Source organism: Amblyraja radiata, chromosome 13 (assembly GCF_010909765.2).
Source record: "Amblyraja radiata isolate CabotCenter1 chromosome 13, sAmbRad1.1.pri, whole genome shotgun sequence".
NCBI lineage: Eukaryota > Metazoa > Chordata > Chondrichthyes > Rajiformes > Rajidae > Amblyraja > Amblyraja radiata.
In genome coordinates, this window is record NC_045968.1 from 48,944,155 (window position 1) to 48,963,780 (window position 19,626).

Here is a 19,626-nt window from a genome sequence, read left to right on the forward strand (position 1 = left end):
TGCCAGCCTTTTTGAGGCAGCGACTGTGATAGATCCCCTCGATGGAAGGGAGGTCAGAGCCGATGATGGACTGGGCAGTGTTTACTACTTTTTGTAGTCTTTTCCTCTCCAGGGCGCTCAAATTGCCGAACCAAGCCACGATGCAACCGGTCAGCATGCTCTCTACTGTGCACCTGTAGAAGTTAGAGAGAGTCTTCCTTGACAAACCGATTCTCCGTAATCTTCTCAGGAAGTAGAGGCGCTGATGAGCTTTCTTGATGATTGCATTAGTGTTCTCGGACCAGGAAAGATCTTCAGAGATGTGCACGCCCAGGAATTTGAAGTTCTTGACCCTTTCAACCATCGACCCGTTGATATAAATGGGGCTGTGGGTCCCCCTCCTACTCCGTCCAAAGTCCACAATCAGTTCCTTGGTTTTGCTGGTGTTGAGGGCCAGGTTATTGCGCTGGCACCATATGGACAGTTGCTCGATCTCTCTTCTATATTCTGACATCCCCATCAGTGATACGCCCCACAACAGTGGTGTCGTCAGCGAACTTGATGATGGAGTTCGCACTGTCGTCGGCTACGCAGTCATGGGTATAGAGTGAGTACAGCAGGGGGTTGAGCACGCAGCCTTGAGGTGCTCCCGTGCTGATTGTTATCGAGGCTGACACATTTCCATCAATACGAACAGACTGTGGTCTGTGAATGAGGAAGTCGAGGATCCAATTGCAGAGGGATGCGCAGAGACCCAGTTCTGCGAGTTTGGTAACCAGCTTGGAGGGGATGATTGTGTTAAATGCCGAGCTGTAATCGATGAATAACAGCCTGACATATGAGTTTTTGTTGTCCAAGTGGTCCAGAGCGGAGTGGAGGGCCAGCGAGATCGCATCCGCCGTTGATCTATTGTGGCGGTAAGCGAACTGCAGTGGGTCCAGGTTTTTGTCGAGGTAAGAGTTGATTTGCTCCATGATCAACCTCTCAAAGCACTTCATCACCACCGGCGTTAGTGCCACTGGTCGATAGTCATTGAGGCACGTCACCTTACTCTTCTTGGGCACTGGTATAATTGATGCCCTCTTAAAGCAGGTGGGGACCTCAGAAGTGAGAGGTTGAAAATGTCCGTAAAAACTCCAGCCAGTTGGTCCGCACAGGTTTTTAGAACACGACCGGGTATACCATCAGGTCCAGGTACTTTTCGGGGGTTCACCCCTCTGAAGGATTTCCTGACGTCGGCCTCTGTGACTGAGACTGAAATGCCATCACAGTGAATTGGGGATTGGGAAGGCACATCAGTATTCTCCCTATCAAAGCGTGCGTAAAACGCATTGAGCTTGTCAGGGAGTGATGTTTCGCCGACATTCGAGCTGCCTCCTGGTTTCACCTTGTAGGAGGTGATTGCATTCAGGCCCCGCCACAGCTGCCGAACATCTGTTTCATCCTCCAGTTTGGAGCAGAAGTCCCTTTTGGCCTTTTTGATGGCCTTACCAAGGTCGTATCTGGACTTCATGTAGGCCACTGTATCAGTAGAAGTGAATGCCCTGTGTCTGGACTTCAGAAGAGTGTGGATCTCAAAGTTCATCCAAGGTTTCTGATTGGGAAACACTCGGAAGGTTTTTGTAGGGATGCAGTCCTCCACACATTTCTTTACGAAGTCTGTAACGACTGTGGCGTATTCGTTCAAGTCTGTTGCCGAGTCCTTGAACATTGCCCAGTCTACAGACTCCAAACAGTCCTGGAGTTGTTCCTCTGCCCCCCCCCCCCCCCCCTGACCAGCTCTGTACTGTCCTCACTTCTGGGGGTGCGCTCTTCAATTGCTGCCTGTAGGCAGGAAGAAGCAGCACCGCGGTATGGTCGGACTTACCGAAGTGAGGGCGAGGGATAGAACGATAGGCATTCTTGATGGTGGTGTCGCAGTGGTCGAGGGTGTTAGGTCCTCTGGTGCAGCAGGAGACATGTTGGTGGAAGTTGGGGAGTGATTTCTTTAGGTTTGCCTTATTGAAGTCCCCAGCAATGGTGGTAAATGCCTCGGGGTAAGACGTCTGGTGTTTGTTGACCACGGCGTGCAGCTCCTCCAGTGCCAGACGGACAGCTGCCTGGGGTGGGATGTAGACCGCGGTCAGGATAACGGAGGTGAATTCTCTTAGGAGGTAGAAGGGACGGCACTTCACCGCCAGATGTTCGAGGTGTGGAGAGCAGGAATTGGACAGGACTGCCACGTCGGAACACCACGCAGAGTTGACCATGAGGCAGACGCCCCCTCCTCTCCCTTTCCCAGATGCCAGGGTACGGTCCATACGGTGGATGGAGAACCCTTCAGGCTGGACCGCTGAGTCTGGGGAGCTGGGGGTGAGCCATGTCTCTGTGAAACAGAACACAGAGCATTCCCTCAGCTCCCTTTGATAAAGCAGTCTTGCCCTTAAGTCCTCCACTTTGTTTTCAAGGGACTGTACGTTGGCCAGTAGGATAGTAGGGAGAAGGGGCCGAAGTCCCCTGCGCTTCATTCTGACCTGGAGTCCTGCCCGTCGGCCACGTTTCCAGACACAATGGAGGGTTCCCCTTTGTTTCCAGGTACAGGTACTGTACTTGCTGTACCTGCTGTTTCTGCGAACCTGCGCTGGAACGGGGATTCCCTCACAGACGGCAGCTCCAGCTCCGTAACGAACGGGGGTTCCCTCAAAGTAAAATGAAATATCTAAAACTACATAACTATTATATCTTTATTCTGCAGTTTGGGTTCTTCAAGGAATGTTATTTAAACGCCAATTATGAAAGATTAAATCTTTCTGCTTATAATATATTCAAAGTTAAAATTCAATGCGACAACTGCAAGGATAAACAATGGCTGAAACCAATGAATTCTGCACCTTTCAGAATATATATTGGAACCTGCCTTTTAAATAATCATAAGAATAAATAAAGTCATAGTCATAGAATGATAAAGCATGGACACAGGCCCTTCAGCTCATCTTGCCCACACCGGCCAACATGTCCCAGCTACACTAGTCCCACCTGCCCATGTTTGGCCCATATTCCTCCAAACCTGTCCGATCTATGTCCCTGTCTAACTGTTTCTTAAATGTTGGGATAGTCCCTGTCTCAACTACCTCCTCTGGCAGCTTGTTCCATACACCCACCACCCCTTTGTGTGAAATTCCTACGCTGTCAGCTAACTTATTTGACCTAGCAGGAGATAAAATGAATGTCATATCTAATTGTAAACAACAGATATTACGCACACCCCTTGGAATTCCAAATAAAACTATTCCAACCCACCTGTTGCAAGATCAGGCAAGTATTTCTCTTTCTGCTTATCAGTACCAAACAATAGGATTCCTTTGAAGCCAATGGATTGATGAGCTCCAAGAGTTATACCCACTCCAAGGTCATGAAGGCCAACAATCTCCACCAGTCGACCATACTGTAAGAGAAAGAGTTGTGAGATGAATTTCATTAAACCAAGAACATTTAAAATATAATTAACTCATGGGAGCAGAAATTCCAGCACAAGAAACTGCAGATACTAGAATCTTCAGCAAAACACAAAGTGCTGGAAGATCAGCAGATTAGGCAGCATCTGCGGAGGGAATGGATAGAAGATAGACACAAAAATCTGGAGTAACTCAACGGCACAGGCAGCATCTGTGGAGAGAAGGAATGGGTGACGCTTCAGGCCGAGACCCTTCTTCAGACTTCAGACCTGGTCTGAAGAAAAGTCCAAACCCAAAACATGCAGGGGGTAAGGAAAGGGTGAGTTTCCATTCTGGATCCTAAGCAAACAGTCTTGTTTACATGTTCCTCGGTGAACAGAGAGATGTCCGATACAACTAATGATAACCGCACTAAATGGAGAACCTCAAGGCCATGAATCAGGAGCATAAGCAAGCACACTACCTCAAAATCTAGCACACACCAAAAATAAGATCTAAATATAGACACAATTTGAAATGTAAACCAAAAAGGAACTGAAGAAGAGCACATCTGAGTAATCAGAGATGAACAAAACATTAGCTGAAGAACTCCAATAATGTAATTGATTTACGATCCTTTTGTACAAAAATGAGATGATAATATATTACTAATTGTTACCTGATCAGTTCAAAGTTGAAGGCAATGTCAGATTAACGTTTACCGAAGCTACTGAACCAGCCTAGTAGCCACAATAATTCTCTCCATTGCTCTGCACAAAGAGGAAACTCATGCACCCACAGTCAAAGATTTATTACCTGAGTGTTGGTGAGTCCCATTCCACCATGTTCTATAGGAATTTGCAGCCCAAAAGCTCCCAATTCCTTCAGTCCTTCCATCGTCTTATCTTCCACCTTCTCCAGTTTATCATTCTCACCAGCATCATTCACCTCCTAGAATGAAACATGCCAGTCTAAATCAACGTCACAGCAGCAAAGTCCTTTGTTTTGCTTTTCATGTTATCTTTATCTATTTACGGTAAGCCTTGGCAACGAGTGCTTGCTAGATTTCAACTGCGGAGCCAACATTATTTTTGCAAACCATCAACAGTTGCACATTTCTAACCTGGGCTTCACAAATGAGTCAAAAGATTATCACCACCTCTAGCCCATTGATACAAAATTAGTTACTCCCCTCCCCCTCACCCAGCTATATTGATTTAGATCAGAATGGGGATCAAATAAAGTTCACATGACTCATTTAATCAATGGTTGATGAGAATGTAGAGGAAAAGTAACATTTTGTTTTGCTACATACCATGATATCAAAGGCAGTTCTATTCATATTTTGGCATAATTGATCAGCCTAATTACAGTGCACTGAAGTGATTAGAAAGAAATGGTTGCAATAATAATGAACAAAAAAGAAAAACAGCATTGTATTACTTGCCAAGAAAAACTTGGAGATTGGGTTCATGATCTCCTGGAGAAACTGTGACTGCTCACTGCTGAGAACTGCATGAAGGGACAACACATAATTGGTCTTTGATTTGAATTCTCAAATATAGAAAAATATACATAATTACACAAAACACTCAATACTGTTCAGATTTAACTTTACATTTAAAAACATGCTGGAGGATTTATTAATTATTTTCCAATATTAAATTCCTGATGATAAACAACGCAGGGACAGCATACGCAGGCCTGATGGTCTGCATCCCAGGGTACTGAGGAGGTGGCTCTAGAAATTGTGGACGCATTGGTGATCATTGTTCTATAGATTCAGGATCAGTTCCTGTGGATTGGAGGGTAGCTAATGTTATCCCACATTTAAGAAAGGCGGGAGAGAGAAAACAGGGAATTATAGACCAGTTAGCCTGACAACGGTGGTGGGGAAGTTGCTGGAGTCAATCATAAAAGATGAAATAGCAGCACATTTGGATAGCAGTAACAGGATCGGGCCGAGTCAGAAGGGGAAATCATGCTTGACTAATCTTCTTGAATTTTTTGAGGATGTAGCTAGGAAAATGGACAAGGGAGAGCCAGTGGATGTAGTGTACAGAGCTTTCAGAAAGCATTTGATAAGGTCCCACATAGGAGATTAGTGGGCAAAATTAGAGCACATGGTATTGGGGGTAGGGTACTGACATGGATAGAAAATTGCTTGGCAGACAGGAAACAAAGAGTAGGGATTAACGGGTCCCTTTCAGAATGCAGGCAGTGAGTAGTGGGGTACCGCAAGGCTCGGTGCTGGGACCACAGCTATTTACAATATATATTAATGATTTTGATGAAGGGATAACAAGTAACATTAGCAAATTTGCAGATGACACAAAGCTGGGTGGCAGTGTGAACTGTGAAGAGGATGCTATGAGAATGCAGGGTGATTTGGATAGGTTGGATGAGTGGGCAGATGCATGGAAGATGCAGTTTAATGTGGATAAATGCGAGGTTATCCAGTTTGGCAGCAAAAACAGAAAGGAAGATTATTATCTAAATGGTGTCAAGTTGGGAAAAGGGGAAGTACAATGGGATCTGGGGGTCCTTGTTCATCAGTCAATGAAAGTAAGCATGCAGGTACAGTGAAGAAAGCAATTTGGCATGTTGGCCTTCATAACAAGAGGAGTTGAGAGGTCCTTCTGCAGTTGAGATCCCTAGTGAGACCACACCTGGAGTATTGTGTGCAGTTTTGGTCTAGAAATTTGAGGAAGGACATACTTGCTATTGAGGGAGCGCAGCGTAGGTTCACAAGGTTAATTCCCGGAATGGCGGAACTGTCATATGCTGAGAGAATGGAGCGGCTCTTCTTGTATACTCTTGAATTTAGAAAGATGAGAGGGGATCTTTTTGAAACATATAAGATTATTAAGGGTTTGGACACGCTAGAGGCAGGAAACATGTTCCCAATGTTGGGGGAATCCAGAACCAGGGGCCACAGTATAAGAATAGGGGGTAAGCCATTTAGAACGGAGATGAGGAAACACTTTTTCACATAGAGAGTTGTGAATCTGTGGAATTCTCTGCCTCAGAGGGCGGTGGAGGCCAGTTCTCTGGAAACTTTCAAGAGAGAGCGAGATAGGGCTCTTGAAGATAACAGAGTCAGGGGATATGGGGAGAAGGCAAGAATGGGGTACTAATGGTGGGTGATCAGCCATGATCATATTGAATGGCGGTGCTGGCTTGAAGGGCCGTATGGCCTACTCCTGCACCTATTGTCTATTGTCTATTATCACCAGAAATCATTTTTTATCATTTCAGTCACCATTCCTGAAACCCTTGGGAATATATTCTTCACCTTTTGCCTTTCTCCTCAATGTGCTTGTCCTTGGCATCACTATCACGTGTAAGCTAGTGTGACAGTGGCCCCAAGGATCTGTATCTCCTGCTCCCTTCATCTGCTACCGTTTGCAAAACATTCCCTCCACCCCCACAGACTGTGTAGACCGTTTAGTTTAGTTTAGAGATACAGCGCGGAACACTATCCTACACACACTTGGGACATTTTTTACATTTACCAAGCCAATTAACCTACAAACCTGTACGTCTTTGGAGTGTGGGAGGAAACCGAAGATCACAGAGAAAACCCACGCGGTCACGGGGAGAACGTACAAGCTTCGTACAGACAGCACCCAAAGTCGGGATCGAACCCGGGTCTCCGGCACTGCAAGCACTGTAAGACAGCAACTCTACCGCTGCGCCACCGTGCCGCCCGACTGCTTGGTTTTGTTTGAGCCACAATTTCTCTCAGCTACCAGTGGTAAGACAAAGTAAAAACAGAACAGAAAAAGAAATTGCATATAGGCTTTTTTTCCCCCCCTTCCTTCTCCCCGCCACCCCCTATCAGTTCTGAAGAAGGGTTTTTGCCTGAAACGTTACCTATTTCCTTCGCTCCATAGATGCTGCTGCACCCGCTGAGTTTCTCCAGCATTTTTGTGTACCCAAGAAATTGCAAATGTTGGTTTTCAAAAAAAGGACACAAACTAGTGGAGTAAGTCAGCGAGTCAGGCACCATCTCTATGGAGAACATGGATAGGCAACGTTTTGTGTCGAAAGCCTGCTTCAGACTAAAACTTTTAGGTTCACCCACCACCTGCAATCCCCATCTCTCATGGAAAGTTGAAAATCTTGTGACTTCTCTTCCTGGTTATTATGTCAGGTTCATTTTATACCCCAAGATGTGTGGCTAATTGGAAATGTGTGGCTAATTGGAAATGTGTGGCTATTGGAAATGAGCCTTTTGCAACTGTGCCTTTTGCAACTGTGGCTATTGCAATGTGCGGCTATTGAATTGTGCGGCTATTGAATTGTGCGGCTATTATTGTGTGCCTTTTGCAACGTGTGCCTTTTGCAACCATGCCTATTGGAACCATGCCTATTGGAACCGTGCCTATTGGAACCATGCCTATTGGAATGTGTGGCTATTTGAACGTGTGGCTATTTGAACGTGTGGCTATTGGAACGTGTGGCTATTGGAACGTGTGCCTATTGGAACGTGTGGCTATTGGAACGTGTGGCTATTGGAACGTGTGCCTATTGGAACGTGTGGCTATTGGAACGTGTGGCTATTGGAACGTGTGCCTATTGGAACGTGTGGCTATTGGAACGTGTGGCTATTGGAACGTGTGCCTATTGGAACGTGTGCCTATTGGAACGTGTGGCTATTGGAACGTGTGCCTATTGGAACGTGTGGCTATTGGAACGTGTGGCTATTGGAACGTGTGCCTATTGGAACGTGTGGCTATTGGAACGTGTGCCTATTGGAACGTGTGGCTATTGGAACGTGTGGCTATTGGAACGTGTGCCTATTGGAACGTGTGCCTATTGGAACGTGTGCTTTTGCAACTGTGCCTGTTGGAACATGTGGCTGTTGAAACTTGTGGCTGTTGGACTGTGTGGCTGTTGGAACGTGTGGCTGTTGGAACATGTGGCTGTTGGAACATGTGGCTGTTGGAGCGTGTGACTGTTGGAACGTGTGCCTTTTGCAACTGTGTGCCTTTTGCTACTGTGTGCCTTTTGCAACTGTGTGCCTTTTGCAACTGTGTTTGGAAGGAATAAACGCTTTGTCAGTCACCCTGCAAGATCACGAGGGAGAGGCCACGACTGTCATTCTAAGCTGTGAATCAAATGAACTGTGAATCTGCACTGTATGTGCAATAAATGATTTGTTAGCCCTTAATGACAATGCCATGAGTTGTTTGGTCTGCTGACCTGCCTGTGCTTGAAACTGCAATGCTATATTAGGTCCGACTGTGTTTGGAAAGAATAAATGCTTTATTAGGTCCGACTGTGTTGGAAGGAATAAATGCTTTATTTGGTCCGACTGTTTGGAAGGAATAAATGCTTTAATAGGTCCGACTGTGTTTGGAAGGAATAAATGAATTATTAGGTCCGACTGTGTTTAGTCCAAAAGTCCTGCTCATTTCGTGATTTCCCCTTAGTGGACAGGTCGCGCTGATTGCGTAATTTCCGGTGAATGCAGAGGTCACACAGATTGCGGAAGTGCCGCTGACTGCAGAAGCCCCACAGTGGAGAGGCCGCGCTCAGCCGTATGAGTAGATTCAAGAAAGTTTACTGTCATGTGTGTGTGTGTGTGTGTGTGTGTGTGTGTGTGTGTGTGTGTGTGTGTGTGTGTGTGTGTGTGTGTGTGTGTGTGTGTGTGTGTGTGTGTGTGTGTGTGTGTGTGTGTGTGTGTGTGTGTGCGTGCGTGTGGTGGAGGGTGTGTGTATGTGAGTGTATGTGTGTGTGAGTGTGTGTGTGTGTGTGTGTGATCCCGACTATGAGTGCTGTCTGTACGGAGTTTGTACGTTCTCCCTGTGACTGTGCGGGTTTTCTTCAGATGCTCTGGTTTCCTCCCACGCTCCAAAGACATACAGGTTTGCAGATGAATTGGTTCTATAAAAATTGTAAATTGTCCCTAGTGTGTAACATAGTGCTAGTGTACGGGGTGATCGCTGGTCGGCGAGGACACGGTGGGCCGAAGTGCCTTATTCCACGCTGTATCTCTAAACTAAACTATAAACTAAGCATGCTATGAATTAATATTTGGGTTGATGAAACCTGCAGAGTACTTTCAGCATTTTCTGCCTTTTGACATATTATAGACTAAAAGTAATTGTGCTGGAGCCATTTTCTTAAAGCAGTCCAAAACAGTATGGCTTGATTCGAGCCTCCATCTCTGCTTCATAACCTATTCTGCAGTAATATTACAAATATCTTCTTATTAATGCAGCTTGCTTGGCCAATGGGAAATCAAGGAGCTACATGATGTATACAATGGACAAGGGAGAAAAAATCACATAAAAACAAAATATAACATTTTGGGATAAATAGATGTTAACAAGTAGTTTGTTATGTGCAAATGGTGTTTCATTTTTGTATTGTTGTGCTATGAACTTTGATGGAATTGTGTAATTATTGCAAAACTGGATAAAAATTGAGATTTCTGATGTCCAAAATCATATGCAATTTTCATAAGTTCATGTGATAGGAGCAGAATTAGGCCATTCGGCTCATCACATCTACTCCATCATTCAATCATGGTTGATCTATCTCTCCTTCTCAACCCCAATCTCCTGCCTTCTCCCCATAACCCCTGACAACCTAATCAAGAATCTATCTATCTCTGTCTTAAAATTGTCCTCCACAGCCTTCTGTAAATAAGACATGTGTAAACAGAGTAAGACTATGTTCAGGAATCAGCATGACTTTTGGTATTTGGCAAGACACATTACCGCAATGACCCTGAACATCCCAGAACAAGCACAGCACTTGAAATGTTTATCACTCTTTTCTTTGCACAGTAAACATGCTGACAGGAATATTTTCCTGGTTTCCTGCCTGCTGAATCACATGGCCAGTGAAGAATATGTACTGCGCCATAACTGATGCTCATGAAAAACTTGCTATATTCTTCAAAAATCAGAATGATAAAGAAAATAGTGTCTTTCATGCAGTGCGTGGGTTTACATTTATGATTCTCACAACATCAATCAACTTGAAGGCACTAAACAAAAAGGATAAGTGTGAAAGAGTAAATAGAGGTATTAATATGGAGGGAGAAACAAGGAACTGCAGATGCTGGTTCACAAAAAAAGACATAAAGTGCTGGAGTAACTCAACGGGTCAGGCAGCATCTCTGGATACCATGGACAGGTGATGTTACTCCTATGTGGAGAGTTATTTTTCAGATTAGAGGCCTGTAAGCAGTGGAGTTCTGCAGGGATTGATGCTGGATCCCTTATTGCCAGTAATATATATTAATGATTAGGACAAGAGCAGGGGTGGTACAGTGGCGCAGCGGTAGAGTTGCTGCCTTACAACGCTTGCAGTGCCGGAGACCCGGGTTCGATCCCGACTACAGGTGCTGTCTGTATAGAGTTTGTACATTCTCCTCGTTACAGTTTGGGTTTTCTCTGAGATCTTCGGTTTCCTTCCACACTCCAAAGATGTACATGTTTGTAGGTAAATTGGCTTGGTATAAGTGTAATTTGTCCCTAGTGTGTAGGATAGTGTTAATGTGCGGGGATCGCTGGTCAGTGCGGACCCAGTGATCTGAAGGGCCTGTTTCCATGCTGTATCCCAAAACGAAACGAAACTAAAGAACGTAAGTGATGTGATTAGTAAGTTTACCAATGACACCAAATTTGGTGAAGTGATGGACAGTGATGAAAGTTGTGTAAGGTGACAACAGGGTCTACATCAACCAGGATAGTGGGCAAAGGAACGGCAGATGGAATTTAACTCAGACACATGTGAAGTGATGCAGTTTGAAAAGTTGCATTCGGGTAGGGCACGCACGATAAATAGCAAGGCTCTGTGGACTGTTGTAACACAGAGAGACCTAATATATAATTCCTTGAAAATGGTGACGCAGGTAGACAAGATCATAAAGGTGTTAAATAGCACAATTGCCTTCATTGGATGGAGTATTGAATGCAAAAGTTTGGCCACAGACTACTTTATGAGTGGGGCTTTGGTGAGGCCACAGCTGAAATAATGTGTGCAATTCTGGTCACTACACAATTCATGAAGATATTGCCAAGACTGCAAAGCTTGAGTTGTAAGGAGTGTTTGGGTAGGTGGAGGCTACTTTCTCTGGAGCAAAGGAGGCTAAAGGGTGACATCATAGAAGTTTATGAAGTTGTAAGAAACATTGATAATATGGATGCTCTTTGTACCAGAGTAGTGTAAAACTAGAGGGCATAGGTTTAAGGTGACAAGGGAAATATTGAAAGGCCACCTGAGAGATTGGTCTTTCACACAAAGGGTGCTCGGTGTATGGAATAGAGGAACGTGATAGAGGTGGGTACAAGTGCAATGTTTAAAAAACATTTGGAGAGGTTTGTGGATAGGATAGATTTAGAGGGATATGGGCCAAATACAGGTACATGGGGCAAGCTCTGGAATGTGCCCCGGCTGGTAGGACAAGTTGGGCTGAATGGCCTATTTCTGTGCAGTATAACGATATGATTCAATAACTCGAGATACAAGAGTCTATACCAAAAGCATTGGTTAAGCCATACCTTATAACTACTGCAAACAATTCTGGACCCCACTCTTTCAGTGGGTGGTGGTACTGAGAGAATTGTAAACATTGAATCATAGAACACAAGGAGTACATTTGCTCCATGGTGTCAGTGTTGATCAAGAAAGGACTTACCCCGCGCCTAGCTCCACTTTTCAGGATGAGGTCCTTACCCCAACTGGAAATCCCATGAATTTAAATACTGAGCGCTAAATATATATTTCACCTTCTCAAGATAGTATGACTGGCAGTTTTCAGCGAGTGTGCCACCTTTTGTTTCAAACTGCACAAGTTCATATATTGGCGGAATAATAAAAACAAATACATAAACATGCTTTCTTTTCTGCTATAACTAAGCAGCTCACCTCTAGGATATGGAAAAACCTGTTCGGTGATGACTTTCCCCTTAAAAATGTTCACACCAAAGGATAATGACTCCTGCAGAGGAAGATATCAAGTTCAAGAGAGTTTATTGTCATGTGTCCCTGATAGGACAATTAAATTCTTGCTTTGCTTTAGCACAACAGAACATAGTAGGCATTGACTACAAAACAGATCAGTGTGTCCATATACCATAATATAAATATATACACACATGAATAAATAAACTGATAAAGTGCAAATAACAGAAAATGGGTTATTAATGTTCAGAGTTTAATGATACCAATGATATTAATGATATCAATGATACATTTTGTATAGTTCTTGAAGAAGCTATATAGCTAGGTAGTAAGTTTTCTTCAGTGTATAGGTAATTGAATACGTTACTTTAAAATATTTTAGATCTAGAATTAACCAGATATTCTTCCTATTACTCATTTATATTATCATTTGTAAATTGTGATTGATAATTTTTTGCTTCATACCTATTATTTCCGAATTGATGGTAGTAGTACATTAAACATGTCCAATGTGGAAGCTAGATTTCATTTCAACCTTTATTGAAGAAACATTTAATAATGGGCTCTGTAGGTTCCATGCGAAGTGGGTTGGTGCAATCTCAGTCTAATTCTTTATAGCAGACATGCACACAAAGATTTTCTCTACTTTGTCCTTTGATTTACACCAATTTTTCATGCAGTGTTACCACTGGCTGGTCTTCCAGTGAGCAATGACTAAAGCACCCCCAGCACTTCAATGAGCTAGAACCTACAACAATCTTGTTTGTAATTAGTATGAAGAGAAAAGATGCTTTTTAAAAAGGAACTGGTTCAAATAATCCTTTCTGCCCTTGGCTTCCCATTGGAATATGGTTTAAATGAGTTGCATCTCCACTGGCTAGGGTGTTCAGACAAGGTGAAATTGAAACTGGGATTGTGGGAGCGATGTCCATCTTGGAGAAAAATCTGCCATCAGATGCGAGATGTTGCTACACATAAGTTCATAGGTTCTAGAAGCAGAATTAGGCCATTCGGCTCATCAAGTCTACTCCACCATTTGCTGATCCATCTTTGCCCCTCAACCTCATTCTCCTGCCTTCTCTCCATGATCCCTGACACCCATTACTAATCAAGAATCTGTCAATCACTGCCTTAACATTAACCTGGCCTCCACAGCCAAAAGGAGTAGCAGTGTGAAAATGCACACTTCCAGATTCAGAGACAGTTTCTTCCCAACTCTTATCAGGCTACTATCACCTACTATCTACCTCATTGATGACCCTTGGACTATCTTTGATCGGACCAAGGCTGGGAGCTGAACATCCAGGGATATTCAATATTCAGGAGGGATAGACAGAAAGGGAAAGGAGGTGGGGTAGCGTTGCTGGTTAGAGAGCAGATTAACGCAATAGAAAGGAAGGACATTAGCTTTGAGGATGTGGAATCGATATGGGTAGAGCTGCGAAACACTAAGGGGCAGAAAACGCTAGTGGGAGTTGTGTACAGGCCACCTAACAGTAGTAGTGGAGTTGGGGATGGCATCAAACAGGAAATTAGAAATGCGTGCAACAAAGGTAAAACAGTTATAATGGGTGACTTCAATCTACATATAGATTGGGTGAATCAAATTGGCAAGGGTGCTGAGGAAGAGGATTTCTTGGAATGTATGCGGGATAGTTTTCTAAACCAACATGTAGAGGAACCAACGAGAGAGCAGGCTATTCTAGACTGGGTATTGAGTAAAGAAGAAGGGTTAGTTAGCAGTCTTGTTGTGCGTGGCCCCTTGGGCAAGAGTGACCATAATATGGTTGAGTTCTTCATTAGGATGGAGAGTGACATCGTTAATTCAGAAACAAGGGTCCTGAACTTAAAGAAAGGTAACTTTGAGGGTATGAAACGTGAATTGGCCAAGATAGACTGGCGATTGATTCTTAATGGGTTGACGGTGGATATGCAATGGAAGGCATTTAAAGACTGCATGGATGAACTACAACAATTGTTCATCCCAGTTTGGCAAAAGAATAAATCAGGGAAGGTAGTGCATCCGTGGATAACAAGGGAAATCAGGGATAGTATCAAAACAAAAGATGAAGCGTACAAATTAGCCAGAAAAAGCAGCCTACCAGAGGACTGGGAGAAATTCCGAGACCAGCAGAGGAGGACAAAGGGCTTAATTAGGAAAGGGAAAATAGATTATGAAAGAAAACTGGCAGGGAACATAAAAACTGACTGCAAAAGCTTTTATAGATATGTGAAGAGAAAAAGATTAGTTAAAACAAATGTAGGTCCCTTGCAGTCAGAAACGGGTGAATTGATCATGGGGAACAAGGACATGGCAGACCAATTGAATAATTACTTTGGTTCTGTCTTCACTAAGGAAGACATAAATAATCTGCCGGAAATAGCAGGGGACCGGGGGTCAAATGAGATGGAGGAACTGAGTGAAATCCAGGTTAGCCGGGAAGTGGTGTTAGGTAAATTGAATGGATTAAAGGCCGATAAATCCCCAGGGCCAGATAGGCTGCATCCCAGAGTACTTAAGGAAGTAGCCCCAGAAATAGTGGATGCATAAGTGATAATTTTTCAAAACTCTTTAGATTCTGGAGTAGTTCCTGAGGATTGGAGGGTAGCTAATGTAACCCCACTTTTTAAAAAGGGAGGGAGAGAGAAAACGGGGAATTACAGACCAGTTAGTCTAACGTCGGTAGTGGGGAAACTGCTAGAATCAGTTATTAAAGATGGGATAGCAGCACATTTGGAAAGTGGTGAAATCATTGGACAAAGTCAGCATGGATTTATGAAGGGTAAATCATGTCTGACGAATCTTATAGAATTTTTCGAGGATGTAACTAGCAGAGTGGATAAGGGAGAACCAGTGGATGTGTTATATCTGGACTTTCAGAAGGCTTTCGACAAGGTCCCACATAAGAGATTAGTATACAAACTTAAAGCACATGGTATTGGGGGTTCAGTATTGATGTGGATAGAGAACTGGCTGGCAGACAGGAAGCAAAGAGTAGGAGTAAACGGGTCCTTTTCACAATGGCAGGCAGTGACTAGTGGGGTACCGCAAGGCTCAGTGCTGGGACCCCAGCTATTTACAATATATATGAATGATCTGGATGAGGGTATTGAAGGCAACATCTCCAAGTTTGCGGATGACACGAAGCTGGGGGGCAGTGTTAGCTGTGAGGAGGATGCTAGGAGGCTGCAAGGTGACTTAGATAGGCTGGGTGAGTGGGCAAATGCATGGCAGATGCAGTATAATGTGGATAAATGTGAGGTTATCCACGTTGGTGGCAAAAACAGGAAAGTAGATTATTATCTGAATGGTGGCCGATTAGGAAAGGGGGAGATGCAACGAGACCTGGGTGTCATGGTACACCAGTCATTAAACGTAGGCATGCAGGTGCAGCAGGCAGTGAAGAAGGCGAATGGTATGTTAGCATTCATAGCAAAAGGATTTGAGTATAGGAGCAGGGAGGTTCTACTGCAGTTGTACAGGGTCTTGGTGAGACCACACCTGGAGTATTGTGTACAGTTTTGGTCTCCTAATCTGAGGAAAGACATTCTTGCCATAGAGGTAGTACAGAGAAGGTTCACCAGACTGATTCCTGGGATGTCAGGACTTTCATATGAAGAAAGACTGGATAGACTCGGTTTGTACTCGCTAGAATTTAGAAGATTGAGGGGGGATCTTATAGAAACTTACAAAAAATCTTAAGGGGTTGGACAGGCTAGATGCAGGAAGATTGTTCCCGATGTTGGGGAAGTCCAGAACAAGGGGTCACAGTTTAAGGATAAGGGGGAAATCTTTTAGGACCGAGATGAGGAAAACTTTTTCACACAGAGAGTGGTGAATCTCTGGAATTCTCTCCCGCAGAAGGTAGTTGAGGCCAGTTCATTGGCTATATTTAAGAGGGAGTTAGATGTGGCCCTTGTGGCTAAAGGGATCAGGGGGTATGGAGAGAAGGCAGGTACAGGATACTGAGTTGGATGATCAGCCATGATCATATTGAATGGCGGTGCAGGCTCGAAGGGCCAAATGGCCTACTCCTGCACCTATTTTCTATGTTCCTATGTTTACTGACTTTACCTTGCACTAAACATTATTCACTTATCATGTATCTGTACACTGTAAATGTCTCGATTGTAATCATGTATTGTCTTTCTACTGACTGGTTAGATTGCAACAAAAGCTTTTCACTGTACCTCGATATGCATGACAATAAATTAAACTAAAAAACTAAATCTTCAATTGCAAAGGACCCTCTCCATCATCGTCCATTCACTGGCAGAGTAATTCTTGTTGTCAAATCATAAGATCGTAAGGAATAGGAGTAGAATTAGGCCATTCAGCCCATCGTCTAAACCGCCATTCAATCGTGGCTGATCCATCTCTCCCTCCTAACCCCATTCTCCTGCCTTCCCTCCATAACCTCTGATACCTGATGAATCAAGAATCTATCTCTGCCTTAAAAATATCCACTGACGGCTTCCACAGCCTTCTGTGGCAAAGAATTCCACAGATTCACCACCCTCTGACTAAACTCCTTGCAGCTTATCATCCATAGGGCCTGCCTAATGTTTTCTGGTCTTTCAGTGGAAGTTGCTATCCACAACCACATGTTGTAGACTTCCACATTCCAAAGTTCAGCTGCCCCAGAGGTTTTACAGCAACATCGGTGATACATTGATTTCACCTACTTAGCTGAGCTCATGCTCATCACTCACCAAAGGACTGTCCTCATATTCATGAATCACCAATGGTTCCCTCATAGATGAATTCATGCCAGTAACTCACTGGTTATTCCAAATTGAACTGATGACTCACTGATAGGACTGAGTCCACATTTATGATACAGTGATTGTCCCAGTAGGATTGAGCTCACATTCATGACTCCTTGTTGGTTCCAACAGAGCTGAGTTCACATTCTTGTGAAACTCCCAATCTCCACTGTGTTACCCCAAAGAAATTCAGAGGGGACAAGGCAGTGCAATGAGTTGAATCCTTCCTTATTCTGATCCGGGAGAAAAGTTCAATTATGGAACTGATTCTTTAAGTAAATGATGCAAAGTCGCAAACAAAGAAACTTGTAGATGTTCAGTCAATTCTCGCCTGAAGCTGGTCCCATAGCAGAAGCATCCACGTCGCGGGGCTGGAAACTGGAAGTATCCCCAGCTAATTCTGCTGCCACCATCATCTATTGTAACGTGATGGCTCCCACTGATTGTCGCCGGAAATTTGCGTCCTTTTCAGGACGGACGATGTCAACATTTGAAACATGGAAGATGGACACGAAAGACGAAGAAGCCTGAAGCTCAACACTCCTTATTATTAAGCTGGCAATAGATTCAAGGTAGTGCATTAAAGAATTGCCCTGAATAATACAGCACAACACAAGTGATTTAGCTAAGAAACTGTGTTTGATATAGACATGAAAACACATCTTTGTCTGCTGCACCCGCTGAGTTTCTCCAGCATTTATGTCCACCTTCGACATGAAAAGGGAAACAGGTTGCTCTTATCATCCTCAACATTCCCAACATCAAATTGATGAATTCAGCTGACTTCAAAAAGAACTTGCCAAAAACTGCAGGTTTTTAGATAAATGCAAAGCACCACAAGAAGAGGGACTCCGCAAAGGAAAACAATTACACAAGGAGCTGCACATGCTGGAATTTTGAACAAAAAAGCAAGCTGCTGGTCAAACTCAGCCGGTCTGTGGAAGGAATGGACAGACAACAATTCGGATTGGGACCTTCTTCTGGTGAATTAAATGGTTTAAGGCTTTCTTACAGGAAACATATAGTATATTTGAATTCCTAAAATATGAATAACATTAAAGCACAAAGGGGAGTTGCAAAGCTGCAACTTTAGGGGGGGGATGGCAGACAATGTGACCAGGATGCTAATGGGCAGGAGGTGGCATTTCAAGTGGTTTAGGGTTAGTGGTCCATGACTCCATGTTCATGGGTCAAGACACAATTATAAACATATTGTGGACATGATGGGGGGACCAAAGGAAATTATGAATGAGGATAAGGAGTTATATTGACCAGAAGGATATCATCAAGGTCATATGATACTATACAACACGATACGATATGATAGAACTTTATTTATCCCAGGAGGGAAATTGATCTGCCAACAGTCATAAAACACAATATACACAAAACAACATATTGTTGGATCCAGATTTAATAACTAATTGAACATTTTAATCATCAGATGAGTTACCAGGATTAAAAATGATTACATTGTAATGTAAGCTCACAAATGTTCAATGATCTGACTCACCTTTTCTCTCTCACTTGCATAGTGGGCACCAAACTCTAACCTTGGAACAAACACCGCAGATAAAATATTCCTGAAGAGAAAGGAACAGGTTGTGAATATCAGGAAACCATCGGGACTGAATCATGGAGTAGACTGTAGAGCTGTACAGCATGGAAGCTTGCCCATGCCGACCATTTTAGCAGATTGTGCTAAGCCTATTTGCCAGCATTTGGCCATTGTCCTTCAAACACCTTCTATCCAATCTGATAGAGGAGGCCCAGGACAGATTGTTTCGCTGAACACCTACCCTCAGTCCACCTTGGCCTACGCAATCTCTTGGTTGCCAAACATTTTAACTCCCCTTTCCATTCCTATACCAACCTTCCTGTCATGGGCCTCCTCTATTGTCAGAGTGAGGCCACGTGCAAATTGGAACAACAGCACCTCATATTTTGCTTTGGGCAGCTTTCAACTCGGTGCGATGAATATTGATTTCTCTAATTTCAAGTAACCCCTGCATTCCCTCTCTCTCTGCCTCTCCCCTCCCCTAGTTGTCCTGTTAATTCCACTTCCAAGGGAAGAGATTTGAACTTTTTTTCGCCGTCCATCACAGTGAGGAATACGGAGGAGACTCTGTGATGGACGTTTATGTTAAAATGTATTTTGTGTGTACCATTGCTTTTTTATTTGTATGACTGACTTGGGAAATGAAATTCCTCGTATGTTGCAAAACATACTTGGCTAATAAAGTATTACAGGTACACAAAATTGCTGGGGAAACTCAGCGGGTGCAGCAGCATCTATGGAGCAAAGGAAATAGGCGACGTTTCGGGCAGAAACCCTTCTTCTATACAGGTATTGTGATTGTGATTGTTTGCATCCATATATCGCTTCATTATCACCTCTTCCACAGCCAACAATAGACCATTGTGGGCTCCACCATTCCTTGGTCGTCGGTACCGGCTCTGATTTGATCTAAACCTTTTCATGCCTTGAGTTTCCCTCTCCCCTGAATGTCAGTCTGAAGAAAGGTCTCAACCTAAATTGTCA

General features: G+C 43.7%; 1 protein-coding gene across 3 annotated transcripts in view; it reads right to left on the reverse strand.

Moving 5' to 3' along the window:
• LOC116979990 (very long-chain specific acyl-CoA dehydrogenase, mitochondrial-like) overlaps positions 1–19,626 on the reverse strand; it is an 81,940-nt gene that overhangs the window by 55,572 nt on the left and 6,742 nt on the right. For 2 of the 3 annotated variants that reach the window (XM_033032021.1, XM_033032019.1), the window contains exons 2-6: positions 18,598–18,667; positions 12,282–12,354; positions 4,840–4,904; positions 4,209–4,343; positions 3,259–3,403 (exon numbers count right to left, since the gene is read on the reverse strand). In XM_033032021.1, the coding sequence (XP_032887912.1) occupies positions 3,259–3,403; positions 4,209–4,343; positions 4,840–4,866 (307 nt within the window). In that variant the 5' untranslated portion in view covers positions 4,867–4,904; positions 12,282–12,354; positions 18,598–18,667. The remainder of the gene's footprint in view (positions 1–3,258; positions 3,404–4,208; positions 4,344–4,839; positions 4,905–12,281; positions 12,355–18,597; positions 18,668–19,626) is intronic. The other variant, XM_033032020.1, reaches the window with a different exon arrangement.